The 18,314-nt window shown below is 37.6% G+C and overlaps 1 protein-coding gene across 1 annotated transcript in view; it reads left to right on the forward strand.

Annotated features, from left to right (window-relative positions):
* SNTB2 (syntrophin beta 2) overlaps positions 1–16,326 on the forward strand; it is an 80,709-nt gene extending 64,383 nt beyond the window's left edge. The window contains exons 4-7 of the mRNA XM_081275524.1: positions 1,157–1,299; positions 5,020–5,216; positions 13,299–13,483; positions 16,095–16,326. Coding sequence (XP_081131650.1) covers positions 1,157–1,299; positions 5,020–5,216; positions 13,299–13,483; positions 16,095–16,187 — 618 coding nt within the window. The 3' untranslated portion in view covers positions 16,188–16,326. The remainder of the gene's footprint in view (positions 1–1,156; positions 1,300–5,019; positions 5,217–13,298; positions 13,484–16,094) is intronic.
* The last annotated feature ends 1,988 nt before the right edge of the window (positions 16,327–18,314 follow it).

Genomic DNA, 18,314 nt, shown 5'->3' on the forward strand with positions numbered 1-18,314 from the left:
CCCCCAGTAGATCCTTGACAATATACATACGCAGTTGTTTTCCTATTCCTCCAGCCACCCCCTCCCCACAGTACTGGGGATTGAACCCAGGGATGCTCTTCACTGAGCTATATTCCCAGCCCTTTTTATTTTTTGTTTTGAGAGTGTCTTCCTGAGGTTGGCCTTGAATTTGTGATCTTCCTACTTCTGTCTCCCAAGTCCCTGGGATTACAAGAATGTGCCACCACACCCATATTTTTCCTACATTTTTAGACCCTTGCGTAGATAACAAAGCTTTATACAGGCAAATGAAGTGGTACCACTTTGAAAAATATGCTTCTGAAAATATAATAAAGAACTCTTATATCAGTGTTTTCCAAAATACAACATAGTAGATCGTGATCAGTGTTTTTTGTATTGGTTCTTTTTAGTTATACATGACAGTAGAATCCATTTTGATATAATTATGTAAGCATGAAACATATCTTATTCTAATTAGGATCCTATTCTTGTGGATATATACAATGGTGGGATTTATTGTGGTGTTTTCATATATGTACATTATCAGTATTTTTTTAAAAATAAAAGAAATTATCAGAGTTCATTGCACAAAATACAGTGTTATTTCAGAATATATTCCAAAATATATTGGAAAATAGAACATTTACTTATATTGTATGTGTATATTGGATTGCAATGTAAAATTTATTTCTTACTGCATGTCTTAATCAAAAGCATTTGAAAATGTTGGTATTTAGATTATGTATACTTATTTAGAAGGAAGATTTTCTAGCCTACTAGTGAAATAGGTAGCAGGAGTTTCTGTCCTGTGCTTAGATGTCATTCAAACATCAGATATACTAAAACTGTTATATTTTGAAAAAATTACTATGTCTTTAATTATAATTAATATCAATTATTATGGAATGGGGAAAACTATATCATATCACTAGATCGTCTGTAACTTGCTACGGGGAGCTTTTTCAAATATATGTACCACCCACACTTCCCAGTGGAGAACCCCTCCCAGTGGGAAGAAACCTGATAGATTGTTTTCTATATCTCAGGTCTTTTAGGAGAGGGAAACAAAATGGAGACCCACTGTGTTAGTACATCACTGAAGAAATTTTTACAAAGACATTATTAGATCTGATTCTAGATTTCACCATTGTAACAGGCAAAGCTAGATGGTGGGAGACAACAATGGAGACCTGTCCTCATGGCTGTGACTGAGAAGGACTTGCTGCTTTATGATTGCATGCCATGGACAAGAGATGCCTGGGCATCTCCATGCCATAGCTACCCTCTTGTTGCTACAAGGTAAGACTAAAGACCAAAAATAAGTAAATAAAAGAAATTCTATTCTAAATCTATTAACAAAGTTTAATGTGTGTTCTGTTATCTTAGGTGCCTAAAATAGTATTTAAGTATGTGAGATAGTTGATGTAGACAAAAGAATTTTTAACCTATTTATCATTTTGCATCTCCTAGCTCTGAATAAATTGTTCCTGTCACTTTTATTTTTCTTTGCATCTTTTAAATTGTTGAAGCAACTTCCTAACCACTCCCTTCAAAATTTGCTTAGTCACAGAGATAACAGGGTTTTTTCTTTATTTTATTGACTGAGTAGAAAACCACTAAAATTGTAGCAGCCTTTTGACTGGGTGATCAAATCATTTAAAACCAAATGTGGTATCATGGATAAACCACAAAATTTAGCTAAAATATTTTCATTTCTCTTTTTAATATAAGAACATATAATTTTGATTCCATCAAATAAACATTGTTTTGACCTAAAGCAACAGAATGTTTTCAGCATACCATACATGGGGAGTTGGAAGAGAATAGGAATAAAGAAATTTAGATTTGGAGGGCAGAATGTCTTAAAGTATATAACTGTAAAACAAGAAAACATTCAAATTCAATTTTACTTGGGTTTAAAAAGGAATCAGATGTTAAACTGGGGATGCAACTCAGTAGTAAAGTAAATTGTTTGCTTAGCCTTATGGTGAGGCCCTGGGTTCAATCCCCAGCACTGCCAAGAAAAGAAGGGGGAAAAAAGAAGAATCACGTGTTGAAATAACTACACAAAGAGCCCCACAGAAAACTAATATTGAAAGAGCAAAATGACAGAACTATCTGGTATAATATCCATAGGGAACAAAGGATTTCCTGATTTGAACAGATAAAGATCCATGTAAGAAAGAGTATTCTTTGCATTAAAAGACTTGTACTTTATATAGAATCTCCTTCAACTTGCCAAATTCTTTTACATGTATTGTTCTTTTTATAAAAATATTCTTATGTAGCTTTCTAGGAGTATCCTCTGTAATTTAGAGCTGGAGCTCATAGATTGCAGAATAGATAAAGGATCTTTTGAGCCTCAGAATTAGAGGCATGCTTTTCTTAATTTCTTCAGGAAAGAAGAGAACTGCAGAAGATTGAATTTAACCATCAGTTTCTTTGCAGTTTATTTATGCAAACTAAATTATAATCTCATTGAAGCGAGGAACTATTACTTGGTCATTTTAGGACTTCCTAGGATGCTTTGTATATAAAAAGTTACCAATAAATCTAAGTTCTCCTGCTTAAATTGTAGTTATTGTTTTACAGTTACTTTGAGAACATGACAGGAATCCTACAAAAATATATGGATATATTTCAGTAGTAATAATTAGAGCAATTAAGTTCATATTTTCCAGAGATTTAGAACTTGTGACTATGACTGTGTGGAAGAGTCCTGTACTCTAATTCTGATAAAACAAAGAGGGTAACTTTAGGCTTAACATTTTTTTCCCTTTTTTTGTGGTACCTACAGCCTTGTACACATGCTAGGAAAGTACTCTCCACTGAGCTATATCTCTAGCCTGAGTCACCCAGTAATTCCACTCTTACATTATGTACCCAAGAGAAATGAAAAGTTATGTCCACATAGAAAATTATACCCATTATTCATAGCATTATAATTCACAATAACCCCAAAATGGAAACACCCCAAATGTCTGTCAACTGATGATAAATGGTAGTTTATCCAAAAACTTTGTTGGATAAACAACATGTGAAAAAAAGTGATATATATGTAACAGAATATTGTTTCATAATTTAAAAAGTTCTGATATATGCTATAACATGGATGAACTTTGAAATATAAAGTACCACATATTATATCATTACATTTATATGAAATATTCAGAATATGCAAATCTATGAAGACAGCATATTAGTGGTTACAAGGGTTAAAGTGGGAATATGCATAAGATTTCTTTTGGGGATGATAAAAATTTGCTAAATTAGAATGTGGTGCTGCCATGGCCTCCTGAGTCACTGGGATTATAAGTGTGCACCACCATACCAGGGAAAACTTTTTTTTTTTTTTTTAATTAAAATTTGAAGAGGTTTGGGCTGGGGTTGTGGCTCAGTGTCACTCACCTAGCATGTGCAAGGCCCTGGGTTTGATCCTCAGCACCAAATAAATAAATAAATAAAAGGTATTGTGTCCAACTACAACTAGAAAATAATTTTTTTTTTAAAAAGTGAAAGCATGTTGGGAGGTCAGAATAGTGGGCCCATTTAAAAAAGTATCGAAGAGGTTAAAGACAGGTATATGATGCAGGTGGAAAACTATATTGGTTTCATAAGTGCTGTGGATTTTGTAGTAAATTTTCCTATAAGCTTTCTTTGACTGGAACAGAAAAAGTGCTCAAAGAAAGTGAATATTTTACAGTGTAGGGGCTGCGGTTCTGGCTCAGCGGTAGAGTACTTGCCTAGCACATGCGAGGAGGCACTGGGTTCGATCGTCAGCACCACATAAAAATAAATAAAATAAAGGTATTGTGTCCAACTACAACTAAAAAAATATTTTAAAAAATATTTTACAGTGTAGAAAATTGAGTTAGTGTGTGCACATGCTAGTATGGAGCAAAGACTGCTAAAATGCCTTTACATGAGCTCATCTGGCATCCCCCAAAGAGGGGCCTTTTGGCAATGTATCCTAACCAACTCTGCTCAATGAGAGTCCAGCAGCTGGTTTGAATTAGATTTCCTGCCCAAAATATTTCATAATCAAATCTGTAGGAAAAAATCTCCTAAACTATTTTATAATGTCTGACTTGGGATATCCAATCAAACTAAATATGTAGGATACCCTTGTCATCCACACCTGGCCCCAGAGAACAATTCTGACTCATACTGAAGTATGATCTGCTATTGTCTCAAGGAAAAGCACATGTATGATTGAGTAGTGAGCTGAACTTGATGTTTTCCTCATAGATCACCATTTTTTAATTGGAAGACCTACTAACTGCCATACACTTATTCTAAAATGACCAAAATGAGACTGTCATGAAAAATAGTGATAATATTTGTTGCCAATGATAACATTCTAGCTTTCAAAAAAAATTAGAATTCTGGAATTACTTTGGATACCTCATATAAATAAAATGGTGTCGTATTTGTCTTTTTGTGACTCACTCATTTCATTTAACATAATGTCTTGAAGTTCATCCAGGTGGCAGATTTCACTGAATAATATTTAAGCTGAATAATATTCCACTGTTTAGAATAGAGCATAGAATTTTTCTTTATTCATTCTTCTGTTTATACATAGTTCCTTTTGTGGGGGCAGGCACTAGGGATTGAACCCAGGGGTACTTTACCACTGAGCCACATCCCCAGAACTTCTTATTTTTTATTTTAAAACTGGGTCTCACTAGGTTGCTTAGGGCCTTGCCTTGCTAAATTGCTGAGGCTGGCCTTGAACAGGTAATCCTCCTGCTTTAGCTTCCCACTTCACTAGAATTATAGGCGTGTGCCACTGTGGTGTTTTCTTTATGAAAGACAGTATCTTGTCTTCAGATGTCAATCATTAGGGGTCATTTTAGGAGAAAATGGAAATAGTATCTACTATCTTGCTTTGAAATATACTTATTAGAAAACTGTTGCTGGCTTTTATAAATTTCTGTTTATCAATGAGCATAAATCCCTGACATTCTTTCTATAATGCACTAATTAGTTTTGATCTCTGCTCCATTCTGGTCCTAGGTTGGTTCATTCTGGCTCTGGATGTCGATCACCTTCCCTTGGATCTGACCTTACATTTGCCACCAGGACAGGCTCTCGGCAGGGCATTGAGATGCATCTCTTCAGGGTGGAGACACATCGGGATCTTTCCACTTGGACCAGGATACTGGTTCAGGGTTGCCATGCTGCTGCTGAACTGATCAAGGAAATCTCTTTAGGTAGAGATGCTGACTTTTTTGTTTTTTGTCTTTTTAGATTTTTTTTTTTTTTTTACCAGTATCGAACCAAGAGTTGCTCTACCACTGAACTACATCCCCAGTATTTTTTATTTTTTATTTTGAGACAGAGACTCACTAAATTGCAGAGACTGGCCTGGAATTTTCAATTCTCCTGCCTCAGCCTCCCAAGTCAGTGGTATTACTTGCATATGCCACTATACCCAGTATGATACTGACACTTAACCACTGAGCCACATACCCAGCCCTTTTTGTATTTTTATTTAGGGACAGGGTCTCACTGAGTTGCTTAGGTCCTCACTAAGTTTTGGAGGCTGGCTTTGAACTCATGATCCTCCTGCCTCAGCCTCCTGGGCCTCTGGGATTTCAGAGGTACACCACTTCGCCCAGCAGGATACTGACATTTTGTTTCTAATAGTAACTAAATGGAACTGTTAGGCTTCATTTTAAAGTACAACTATTGTCATATGTGCCAAACTATATGATGTACTAAAATGTGGCAGTTAAAAATGGAGATGATTAGAAAGAAACCTGGTGTCTGTGTATCAAAAGCAGTTTTTCGAGACCTGGCATATGGCTTTAAGCACATTTGTTACACCCTGTGTTCAAATGGCATTTTTATTGCCAATCATTTTAATCCACATTTGGTAGTTTAAGGACTCAGTAAGTACTAGATGCATTGACTTTCTAGTTAAGAAGTTTGGAATCTAAGTTATCAATAAACACTCTTACTATGAGCATCTGGCAAACTCATGACTATAGAAAAAAAAATAAAAGATTTGTCCAGGAATAGTGGCACATACCTATAATCCCAGTTACTCAGTAGGCTAAAACAGGAGGATTGCAAGTCTGAGGCCAAACTCAGCCATTCAGCAAGGCCCTAATCAACTTAGCAAGACCTTGTTTCAAAATAAAAAATAAAAGCCAGACACAGTGATGCGTGATAAGTCAGGAAGATCACAAGTTCAAAGACAGCCTCAGCAATTTAGCGAGGCTCTAAGCAACTTACTGAGACCACATCTCAACATTTAAAATAAAAAATTATTAAATAAAGGGCTGAGGATGTGGCTCAGTGGTTTAGTGCCCTGAGTTTAATACTCAGTGCAAAAATAAAATTAAATAAAAAGAAATAGGGCTAGGGATTTCACTCAGTGATAAAGCACCTCTGGGTTCAATCACCAATACCAAAATAATTAAACAAAAAGGACTCATGGTAGAGTTCCTCTGTGTTCAATCTCTAGTACTGGCAATAATAATAATAAAGAACTTGGAATAAAAATTTCTCTTCAAAAGGTTGAAAGTATGTGCTCAACACTTACTCAAGTTAAGCATTTAAAGAAAATAAAATTGTTGTCCCTTTCCATTGTAAAAGTGCCCTCTTGTGGCCATTCATTATCAGTCTCTATGAATTTGGGGTACTGTTTCATATATACTACTGTAACTGTATGCATACATATAAATGTCCCAGATTGCTTTTCATTTAACAGGAACTAGGGTCAATATGACTGGGGCTTGAACAGGTCTTTTCTGACTCTAAGACCAGTACTTTAAGCCCATGCATTTCCCTCTCATGATGATGTGTTCTTATGACCATATTAGATACCTAATGGACATACAGGTTCAGTCTTTCTCACTTCTTTAGATCAGCAAATATTTACTGAGTATAGAAGTAAAAATAAATAAGAACTGGGCACAGAGGCACACACCTATAATCCCAGCAACTGGGAAGCCTGAGTCAGGAGGATCCCAAGTTCAAGGCTAACTTTGGCAACTTAGAAAGATGCTTTAAAAAATAAAAAGGGCTATAGATGTAATCCAGTGGTAGAAGCCTCTGGATTTAGTCCATAATACCAGGAAGAAGAAAAAGGATTAGCATATTACTAACACCAAGTATTCGTGCTATGTATCAACATTCACCGTCCTTGATTGTACCATAGAAATACCTAGAGAGCTTTTTAATAATATCAGTGACTAAGTTCTGCCTCCATATATTCTTATTTATTTCGCTAGGGCATTAAAAGTCTCACAGATTATTTTAATAATAATCCCAACCACAGCTCTAGATTTTTTTTTTTTTAAAGAGAGAGTGAGAGAGGAGGGAGAGAGAGGGAGAATTTTTAATATTTATTTTTTAGTTCTCGGCGGACACAACATCTTTGTTGGTATGTGGTGCTGAGGATTGAACCTGGGCTGCACGCATGCCAGGCGAGCGCGCTACCGCTTGAGCCACATCCCCAGCCCCACAGCTCTAGATTTTAAATGAAAACCAATATGGCCAGACACAGTGGCACATAGGCCTGTAATATCAGCAACTCAGGATCAGGACTTGCTCAGGATCAAAGTTTGAGGCCAGGCTCAGCAACTTAACAAGACTGTATCTCAAAATTTAATAAATAAAAAGGGCTGGGGATGTAGATCAGTGGTAAAGTGCTCCTGGGTTCAATTCCCAGTACCAAAAGGAAAACCAATACATTTTCTTTGTTAATTAAAAATAAATGAAGGGTTGGGGTTGTGGCTCAGTAGTAGAGTGCCTGCCTGGCATGTGTCAAACACTGGATTCAATCCTCAGCACCACATAAAAATAAATAGAATAAAGGTATTGTGTCCATCTACAAATAAAAAAAAAATTAATTAAAAATAAATGAATATTTACAACTCTGAATATACAAAAAATTCCTGAGTTGTACACTTCAAAGGGTGAATTGGTTGTATGATATGTGAATTGCAGCTCAATAAAACCATTATTTGGGAAATTAGTTTGATAACTTAAGTTTTCAATGTGAAGTCAGATTTTTGAAGTACAGATAGATTATATGTGCTTCAGGGAAATGCTCATTGAAGAGCTTTGTTTAAAATGATCTGTCTTGATTGCTCGTTTCACAATCTTTTGAAGTTCGAGGTTTTAGTCTCTTTCAGGGCTACATTTTTTTTTTCCTCTCAGGCAACTGTGGAGCAAATTTTTGAGAGTTCCACGCACCTCCCAGTGGACCCATTGCAAAAATTTAACCCAACCTTGACACAGGAGTCTTTCTGATATAAAAATTTTTAAAAAAAGTCTCAAAGATTCAGTGGACTCTCATACAGTCAGTTCAGAAATGCTAATAAAGCAACTTCATAACTTGACTGAATCCTCATGATAAATGACCTTCCCCTCTGCCCAGAAGATCCACCCCAATCACAGGTCAGAAGTGAGAGGATCTTGTAGGAGGTCAGAAGTAGCTTTCCCTTTAGGCGGCAAGGAGTCTGGACATTGTTATCTGCAGAAAAAACAAAAAGTGTGGCAAAATGGAGATATCTCCTAGGTGTAAGATTTTCCCAGCTTGAAAGAGAACAACAAGGAGATAACAATCTCAGGGAAATTCAGAGTGAATCACAAAGCATACCTGCATTCAAATGTACCTGCAGTTATTAAGTATATCATGAATGGGATCCTTCTGAGAATGCTACAATAGGGACTGATTATGACACAGAGTCAGTATAGGCATAAATTTTATCTTATTCTTCATGATGGTAATTTTAGGCATGCTTGGACTGCATACCAGTGATTTTGAATAGCTTATGTATGAATTCTCTGATGTCTTTATTCTCTTTTTTTAAATGTTTGTTTTTTAGTTGTAGTTGGACACAATACCTTCATTTTATTTATTTGTATGTGGTGTTGAGGATCAAACCCAGGACCTTGCATGTGCTAGGCAAGCACTCTACCGCTGAGCCACAATCCAAGCCAATGTCCTTATTCTTTTGCATCCCTTTCTACTTTGTGTATGTGTGAGTGTGTGTGTGTGTGTGTGTGTGTAAAGAATCTATGCCATTAAGATGTACATAAATGATTTCAGTATACTTTAGTTTTACTTTTCTGTTTGACCCAAAGAAATATCAATAGATCTCAGGTTTTCCTGTGAATTTCAGAACTCTGAAATCCATGAAATAAAACTCAGGAACTGGAAGAGATGTGAAGAGAATATTGGGTAGTTTGATTAGAGTGTAATAATTAGAGTAAATAAATTAGATTTTCTGGTTTTCAAAAATTTGAGTTGTTCTCTTACTCTCTTACTCTCCCTCTCTCTCTCTTACTTTACTTCTTTTTTTTTTTTAGAGGGAGGGAGGGAGGGAGGGAGATAGATAGAGAGAGAGAGAGAGAGAGAGAATTTTTTAATATTTATTTTCCAGTTCTCAGCGGACATCTTTTGTTTTTGTATGTGGTGCTGAGGATCTAACCCGGGCCGCACGCATGCCAGGCGAGCCACATCCCCAGCCCTTACTTTACTTCTCTTACTCTCCCCCTCTTTTTCCCTTCCCTTCCCTCCCCCTCCCCTCCCCCTCCCCCTCCCCCTCCCCCTCCCTCTCTCTCTCTCTCTCTCTCTCCCCCTCCCTCCCTCCCTCCCTCCCTCCCCCACCCCTTCTCTTCTGCAACTAGCTGCTACAGTCCTGCTAATAAAATCTCAGACAGGTAAAAAAAAAAATTTTTGAGTTGCAAAAAAGGAAATTTTGATGTGCTATTTTAATTTTCAGTACCGCATAAATGGGGGGGAAATGATTGGTCTTGGATGATTCCTGGTTCTCTGTGGTTCATCATTATTTTTTAAGATCTAGTTGAATTACACCTCTCTTTAAGCCTTTTCTAATTCCCCAGGTACTCTCTTCCCCTCTCTGTCCTTCCACAGCATTTTGTGCATCTCTCTTGTAGCACTTACATCATTGTACAATGCCCATGTTAACTTTCCTTTCTTGCTTGTCTGAACAGAAGCCATCTTTTACTCAGTTATGTCTCCTAGCACCTAACAAACACAGTGCTACCTAATACAGAACACAAAAAATTTTTTTTCCACTATTGTATGTTGGTTTTCATTACCAGTCTGTCTTCCCTTCTGCCCTGTGAGAGCAAGGAGTTGAAATATTAATTAATTAATGGCTGTGCAAATTAGTAAAGATATAATTCACAATTCCATTGGACTGTTAGTCTATACGTGTATTTTCTAATTATTTCGAATCCAGGCTAATGAAGTTGCTTTCCTTATCTTCAGTTCTGTTTACCAACATCACCCCAAATTGTACTCAACAAAAGGAACACAGAACTTACTGCTGAGTACTGTTTTGCTTACCTCCTTCCTTTGGTTATCTCAAAAGTAATCTTTTACGTCCTTTAAACTTTAATATCTGATGTCTAGCAATTGTCCTCAACTGCTGCTATTGTTTGTCTTTTTATATTTTTGGTACTCTATTAAGAAAAATCAGTATTTTGAGTTTTTTACTGAGTTACCTATAAATAGGAATGGATGGTAAATTGAATTAAGACATCAGTATGATTATAATAAGCCAGTTGCAACAGCACAGTCCTTGGTTAATCAGCCTCAAATCCTGACCCCCTACTTTAGCATGCAGATAGGTATTGAAGGTATTGTCTCATCATAGTGGGTGAAGGTGGGGAGTGTCAGGCAGTAAATCACCATTGCCTCAACTGTTTGATTTACAATTTAGGAATAAATGGTTTAATTTTATGAGGCACAACATTTCTATGATCAGTCCATACTCTTCCTTCAAAAGTATCTGGTATCCACAATGAAACCCACTATTCTAGATCATTAGTATGCACCAATGAAAAAAGGTATCTGGTATCAATTATAAGGTTTTTTGGTTTTGGTACTGCGGATTGAACTTAGGAGCACTCCACCACTGAGCCACATCCCCAGCCCTATTTTTGTATTTTATTTAAAGACAGGGTCTCACTGAGTTGCTTAGGGCTTCACTTTTTGCTGAGGCTGGCTTTGAACTCAGGATCCTCCTGTCTCAGCCTCTCCAGCCACTGAGATTACAGGCGTGTGCCACCACACCAGGCTGAATTATAAGTTTTAAAACTAAAACCCAATATCTAGTCCTACACATACTCAATACAATATTTACTTCTCCTTTTCAAGGTTGGGATAATCATAAACAATATTTTAAAGTAACACACACATGCACACTCACATTTTCTTTCCTTCCTTCCTGAGAAGAAACAATTCAAAATAGAACATGTAAGAAATCTCTTGTACAACAACCTTGTTGTGGAGTTAACAGATTGCCTTCCCTAACTGTAATCATCTGATCTGATTCCATGCCTACACTGAACTTTCTCCAGTCAGAAAGGCAAGGACTTGGGTGATCCTTTTTTCTTTGAGCTTTTTTTTTTTTTTTTCCCCTAAACTAAGACTGTTTCTCTGTTTTCTTTAGTCCTCCATACTCTAGAGTATCCTGTAGCTTTTGGGATGGTAAAGGACTATATCCTGATTGCCTTGAGTGATGTCTATCTCTTCCTCTAAACCCCTCATCCATTCATTTAGAGATTAATGCATTGGATTATTTCTCCAAGTGGTTAATTTTAAAGTCTATTGTCTAAACCTTTTGAGTTATTTGGAGTGGAACACCTTCAATATTTATCTGTTCTCCTTTCTCTTTCTCCTTTCTCCTTCACTCACTGAATGTTTTTGCATATCCAGTGAAAGAATATATTGGACTTGTATGATGACCTGCTTGTTAAAGAGCCATTCTTTCTAGTTAAAGTGATCAAACAAAGATCAATTCTGATCCTTAAATTTTTTTTTTTTGGTTTATTTATTTATTTAGGTATATGTGGACACAATACCTTTATGTGGTGCTGAGGATCAAACCTAGTGCCCCACACATGCCAGGGGAGTGTTCTACCTCTGAGCCACAAACTCAGCCCCCCTTAAATGTTTTTAAGTTCAGTTTAAGCTGTGCTAATTCCCAAGTCTCAGAGAGTCTCTCATTTGTAGCCCCCACACACTAGTAATCTTTTCTCAGTCTTTGACTAAATAGACTTAGGAGTCTTGATATAAGGTGTTTGCTAGTTTTGATGATCAAAGTTTTTTGTTTCCTGTCAATTTAGATGTAATCTTTGATTTTTATCTTTGAGAAGACAGCATGACTTTCACTGAGCATAGTCTTTCCCTTTGATAAACATTATCTCCTTCCCAAATACCGACTGAATCATGTTACTGCCCCTAAAAGGCATCTCTGCCTTTGCTCTTTTCTCTTTCTCACTTAGTTGAATCCTTCTTAATTCTCTCTACCCATCCAGTTTTATCTATTCTATGGAGCCCATCTCTTTCAGGAAACCTTTCCTTGACTTTGGCCTTATTCAGTTTGGTGTTTACTCACATTCTCTATAGTCTGCCTTCCACATTAGGGATTTCAAGTCCATGTCTTTGTTTTTATGAAGTGTCTGAGAGTATGGATAGTGTATCTTTTTTTGTTGTTGTTTGTCCAAGGATTGAACCCAGAGGTTCTTTACCACTGAGTTGAATTTGTGGCTCTTTTTACTTTTTATTTTGATACAGAGTCTTGCTAAGTTTCTGGGGCTGGCCTTGAATTTGTGATTCTCCTGCCTCAGACCCCCAAGTCACTGGGATTACAGACACGCACCATAACGTCCACCTCTTACTTCCTCAGGACCACACATACCTACATAGTTTGCAAAAGCTTGCCATCTTTCATGAAAAGATTCTTAACCAGGTACAGTGCTGTAATCTCAGAGACTCTAGAGGCTGAGGCAGTGGGTTCACAAGTTTACAAGTTTGAAGTCAGCATGGGCAACTTAGTAAGACCCTGTCTGAAAATTTTTAAAATGTCTAGGGATATATAGCCCAGTGGTAAAGCACCTCTGAGTTTAATCCTTAGTACCGGGCTGGGGATGTGGCTCAAGCGGTAGCGCGCTCACCTGGCATGCGTGCGGCCCGGGTTCGATCCTCAGCACCACATACCAACAAAGATGTTGTGTCCGCCGAGAACTAAAAAAAATAAATATTAAAAATTCTCTCTCTCTCTCTCTCTCTCTCTCTCTCTCTCTCTCTCCTCTCTCACTCTCTCTTTAAAAAAAAAAAAAATCCTTAGTACCAAGAAGGGAGGAGGAAGGAAGGAAAGAAGGAAAGAAAAGATTCTTTCTCCCTTTTTGTAGTCAAGAAAATCCTTTTCTACTTGACAACTAAAGAAGAGACTATGTGTATATACACATACACACACACACACATATATATATATATTTTTCCTTTTTCTGGTCTTTGACAGGCTGCACATTAAATGGCCAAGAGGTAAGATTCACTGTCCACTATGAAAATGGGTTCACTATATCAAGGGAAAATGGAGGCTCCAGCACCATATTATACCGCTACCCATTTGAACGGCTAAAAATGTCTGCTGATGATGGCATCAGAAATCTCTATTTGGATTTTGGTGGTCCTGAGGGAGAACTGGTAAGAATGTTGATGAAAAATATGTATATACTAATAGGTCTTCTCCTTCTTTCTCAATGCTTCTTATATATAAAATTATGGCCTGACATTCCATTTGGAGCAGGAAATTATTCTTCAGTTTTCAATATAGCATTGGGTTTGGGTTTTTTGTTTGTTTGTTTGTTTTTGGTACTAGAGATTTAACCCAGAGTGCTTTACCCCCAGCTCTTTTATTTTTTATTTTATTGTATTTATTGTATTTATTTATTTATTTATTTTGGTACCAGGGTTTGGACCCAGGGGCACTTAACCACTAAACCACATCCCCAGCCCTTTTTTATTTTTTATTTTGAGACAGGATCTTGCTAAGTTCCTGAGGCTGGTCTTAACTTGAGATCTTCCTGACTCAGACTCCTAAGTTGCTGGGATTACAAAGCTGGGTTTGGCTTTTTGTAGTTTTCTTTTCCCGTTGGAAAATCATTCTCTTTTTAAAAAGTTTTGTTTAAATGTGAAAAAGAAAAGAAACATCCATTTTAAGAAAGAGGTCTTTGTCATGATACATAATTCTATCCATTACTGTAATTGTCAGTTTGTTGGTATAAAAGCTAAGTAATACCTTTATTAGTTGTGTGTGTGTGTGCTGGGTCAAACCCAGAACTTCATGCATGCTAGGTAAACATGAAGGTAAGTGCTTTACCACTGAGCTACATTCCTAGCCTAAGAATTGAGTAATAAAGTGGCTCAGTTGCTACAGAAGCCTGCTAATCAGGAAAAAAAGAAACTTCTCAGCCAGATGTGGTAGCATGGCGCACACCTGTAATATCAGCCAGTCGCTAGAGAGGCTGAGGCAGGAGGATCGCGAGTTCAAAGCCAGCCTCAGCAAAAGCAAGGTGCCAAACAACTCAGCAAGATCCTCTCTCTAAATAGAATACAAAATAGGGTTGGGGATGTGGCTCTGTGGCCAAGTGCCCCTGAGTTCAATCCCTTGTACCCTGTCCGCCCCCCCCCCCCCTTAAAAAAAGAAGAAAGAAACTTCTTCACACAACTATCATCTTTCTGGATCTCTCTGTGCTTTAAAGGACAGGAAGTCATGATTTCTCTTAAAAGGACTACTAGAAAGATATGTCAGGTATACTTCAGAAATCATAAATTTTGATAAAGTAGTAAAGTAATGCCTTTTTTGTCAATATTGAGCTAGTAGTGTAAGTCTTCTCATACATGAAATTTTATGTCCCCTGACACAGTCACGGTAGGTGGTGAGTTTGGAAACATTGAATCCGGAAATTTTAGAACTAAGATCTTAAAGATAATGTGCTTCTACTTCCAAATGAAAAACCATGGCTGGAAATCTTAAATGATGAACCCAAGACTATAACTCAGTGGAAGAGCATTTGCTTACCACACACATGGCCATGGGTTTAATTCCCAGCATTTTTTTAGGTGGGGGGGGGTATTGGAGATTGAACCCAGAGGCGCTTTACTATTGAGCCATATCCCCAGCCCTTTTTTTTTTTTTTTTTTTGAGAGAGAGAATTTTTTTTTTTTTAAAGAGAGAGTGAGAGAGGAGAGAGAGAGAGAATTTTTTTTTAATATTTATTTTTTAGTTCTCGGCGGACACAACATCTTTGTTGGTATGTGGTGCTGAGGATCGAACCCGGGCCACCCGCATGTCAGGCGAGCGCACTACCGCTTGAGCCACATCCCCAGCCCCGAGAGAGAATTTTTTAATATTTATTTTTTAGTTATTGGCGGACACAACATCTTTGGGTTTTTTTGTATGTGGTGCTGAGGATTGAACCTGGGCCGCATGCATGCCAGGCGAGCGCGCTACTGCTTGAGCCACATCCCCAGCCCTCCCCAGCCCTTTTTATTTTTTATTTTGAGACAAGGTCTCACTAAGTTGCTAAGACTAGTCTTCAACCTGTGATCTTCCTATCCCAGCCTCCAGAGTCACTGGGATTATAGCCATGCTCCACTGTGCCCAGTCCCAGTACTTTAAAAAAAAAAAAAAAAAAAAGTGGACATGTGGTTCAGGCCTATAATCCTAGCTACTCAATAAGCTGAATAAGAAGAATTGCAAATTCAAGGCCAGCCTGGAAAATTTTAGCAATATCCTGCCTCAAAATAAAAAAGTTCCCAAGAGTTTCCATTAAAGTGGCACATTCTTTAAGTTTCTTTTATTGTGTGTGTGTGTGTTGTGTGTGCACACATGCTTGAACGTGCCAGATATCACTGAGCAATACCCTAGACCTTTTAAGTTCTTTTTAAAAACTAGAACATGACACGGAGGTTGTGCACACCTGTAATCCTAGCAACTCAGGAGGCTGAGGCAGAGGAGGATCACAAGTTTAAGGCTAGCCTTGACAATTTAGCAAGAACCTATTCTCAAAAATATTTTAAAAGGTCTAGGGATATAATTGGGTGGCAAAGCACCCCTGGGTTAATCTCCAATGCCAGGGTCAGTGAATGGGTGGGAGTAGAATGACAAGAATATCACATCTAAATTTGTTTATTCTTTTTCTATGAAAAAAGAATATATATATATTCTTTTTTAATAGAAATAATGATATATATGATATATGATAATTAATGTCCTTTATGATATATGATAATTAATGTCTTTTCTCCATAGACGGTGGACCTGCACTCTTGTCCAAAGCCGATTGTTTTTGTGTTGCACACTTTCTTGTCGGCCAAAGTCACTCGCATGGGACTGCTTGTATGAGCAGCAAAAAGTCAGAAAAGAACCCTGACTGTCACAAGAAGTATTTCCACCTCAAAAAAAAAAAAAAAAAAAGAAAAAGCACAAAAAGAAAGCTCTTTGCTCTCTCCTCCAGCACAGTGCCTTCCCAAGGACCTGCAAATCACTGCGGAACCATAACTGGGTTTAAAGAAGAGCCTACTTTGGTCAGAAATTCAAAGACTCTAATAAGCTCCAAAATGAAGCTGTTGACATCTCATTTTATAATTTGGTTTATAAGTAATCAGGTTTATTTTTCCTGTTAAAAATGGGTGGCTCTTTTCGTTTTTGGACATAATCAAACAACCAAGAGCTGCGGGGGTGTGTGTGTGTGTGTGTGTGTGTGTGTGTGTGTGTTGTGTGTGCGTGTGTTTTTTCTTCCTGTAAAATTTGTTTTAGGCTTAACCTTGGTGTCTCACTTAGGATGGTTATCCCTTCCCAGGTGCTAGTGTACAGTTATTGCTTCCTAGTCATTCCAGATGGTGGATGCTTTATTGTAGTGTATTATCAAAGCCTACTCTTTCAACCTTAAGAAGTCTCTGAGTTGTATCACCAAAGGGTTCTTTCATCTGTGCTGGCTCTTGCTACATCCCATCTGCTCATCACTACCCACCTTATCACCAGCTTTGCCATTCATAAGTGCTACCTTTAGGACTCAGAACTTGCAAATTTGACTAGCCTTGCCTTGTACTCCTTTTTCTGGTGGTGACCAAGTTGAAAAGCAAGTTGGGATACCACTTATTTGGAAGAAAAGTTTTTGCTTGTTTTATTTTTTTCTGATTTTATATTTGGTAGGAGCCAGGGGATGTTATAAGATTTATTTTAAAAGAAAAATCCTCATTTTAAGCTAAGCCATCTTTTATCACCACATGTGCCTTTGGTTAGGGTTAGTGGAACTTTATGAGTCACTATTTAAATAATTGGGTATCACTGCCACTCTGGATGTATTATTTTTCCTAGTTTAATGACGTGGTCTTTGAGGTGGACTTTCTTAATGGCATCTTTTCTGGTGAAAGATTTGTTTGAGGAAAATAAATCCAGAAGAACTAGCTTGTTTAAAGAGTAAGCTTTGTTGGTGAAGCCAGTTCTTTAGCACAGCATCATGTCAAGTTGCTTTGGATTGTGTGAGCCCATACAGGATCCTGGCCCTCTTTTGTGGCAGCAGAGTGCTATAACACATCCTGTGTAGAGGGCAGGGTGATGAGACAATGGCACAGTTACTTTCATTTTATTGAGTGTTGTCAGATGTCATCATTAGGACAGAGTAGCTGTAAGACCACTGATTTTTGTGGGTCTGAGGAATCATATTCAGCTTACTTTCCCTAATTTTGAAGGGAGTATATGTCTCTGAAAACATTTTTAAGTAGTATAATATCTATATAAAATGTCAAGATTAGAACAGTCCCTGAATCTGGAAGAAGAGGAAACTTTGACTTAGATATGCTCTGTGGTCTCTGAACAATGGTCCAGGAATAGTTCTCATTTTCTAGATTTATCCAGAGTGCCACATAGGAATGTGAGCACTATAGAGGGTGAAGGAGGGTGGTACTCCAAATGGGGTGGGAAGAAAAAGGAAAGAAAACACAACTTTTCATGCAAAACTTGAGCTATTTTGTTTGAATGCATACTGACCAATAAGTGGGCCACATGAGAGCAGACATTCTAGCAGATGCTGTAACCCCACTGTCCTCCCTCTGCCCATATAAATAGTTCCTTCTTACCCTATGCTGTGAGATTAACAGTATTTAGAGCTTATAGAGAGATACTTATCCTACCCCCAGCTTCAAATAGGTGTTGAAACTCCAAAAATGATTGATCTGATCCACTTAAAACTGGAAATGAAAATTTTGACAAGAATATCTTTCAGGAGTGCCCCCCAACACATACCCTGGTACCAGGGATTGCATCTAGGAACATTCTACCACTGAGCTACATCCCCAGCCCTTTTTATTTTGATTCAGGATCTTGCTAAGTTGCTCAGGCTGGACTCGAATTTGTGATCCTCTTGCCTCAGCCTCTGGAGTAACAGGGATTATAGGCATGTGCCACTGTAGTCAGCCCAAAAGCTTTTTGTTTTGAAAATTCAGAAACCTGTGATGGTTCCATCTGAGA

Source organism: Spermophilus citellus (genome assembly GCF_964194105.1).
Source record: "Spermophilus citellus genome assembly, chromosome: 18".
Taxonomy (NCBI): Eukaryota; Metazoa; Chordata; class Mammalia; order Rodentia; family Sciuridae; genus Spermophilus; species Spermophilus citellus.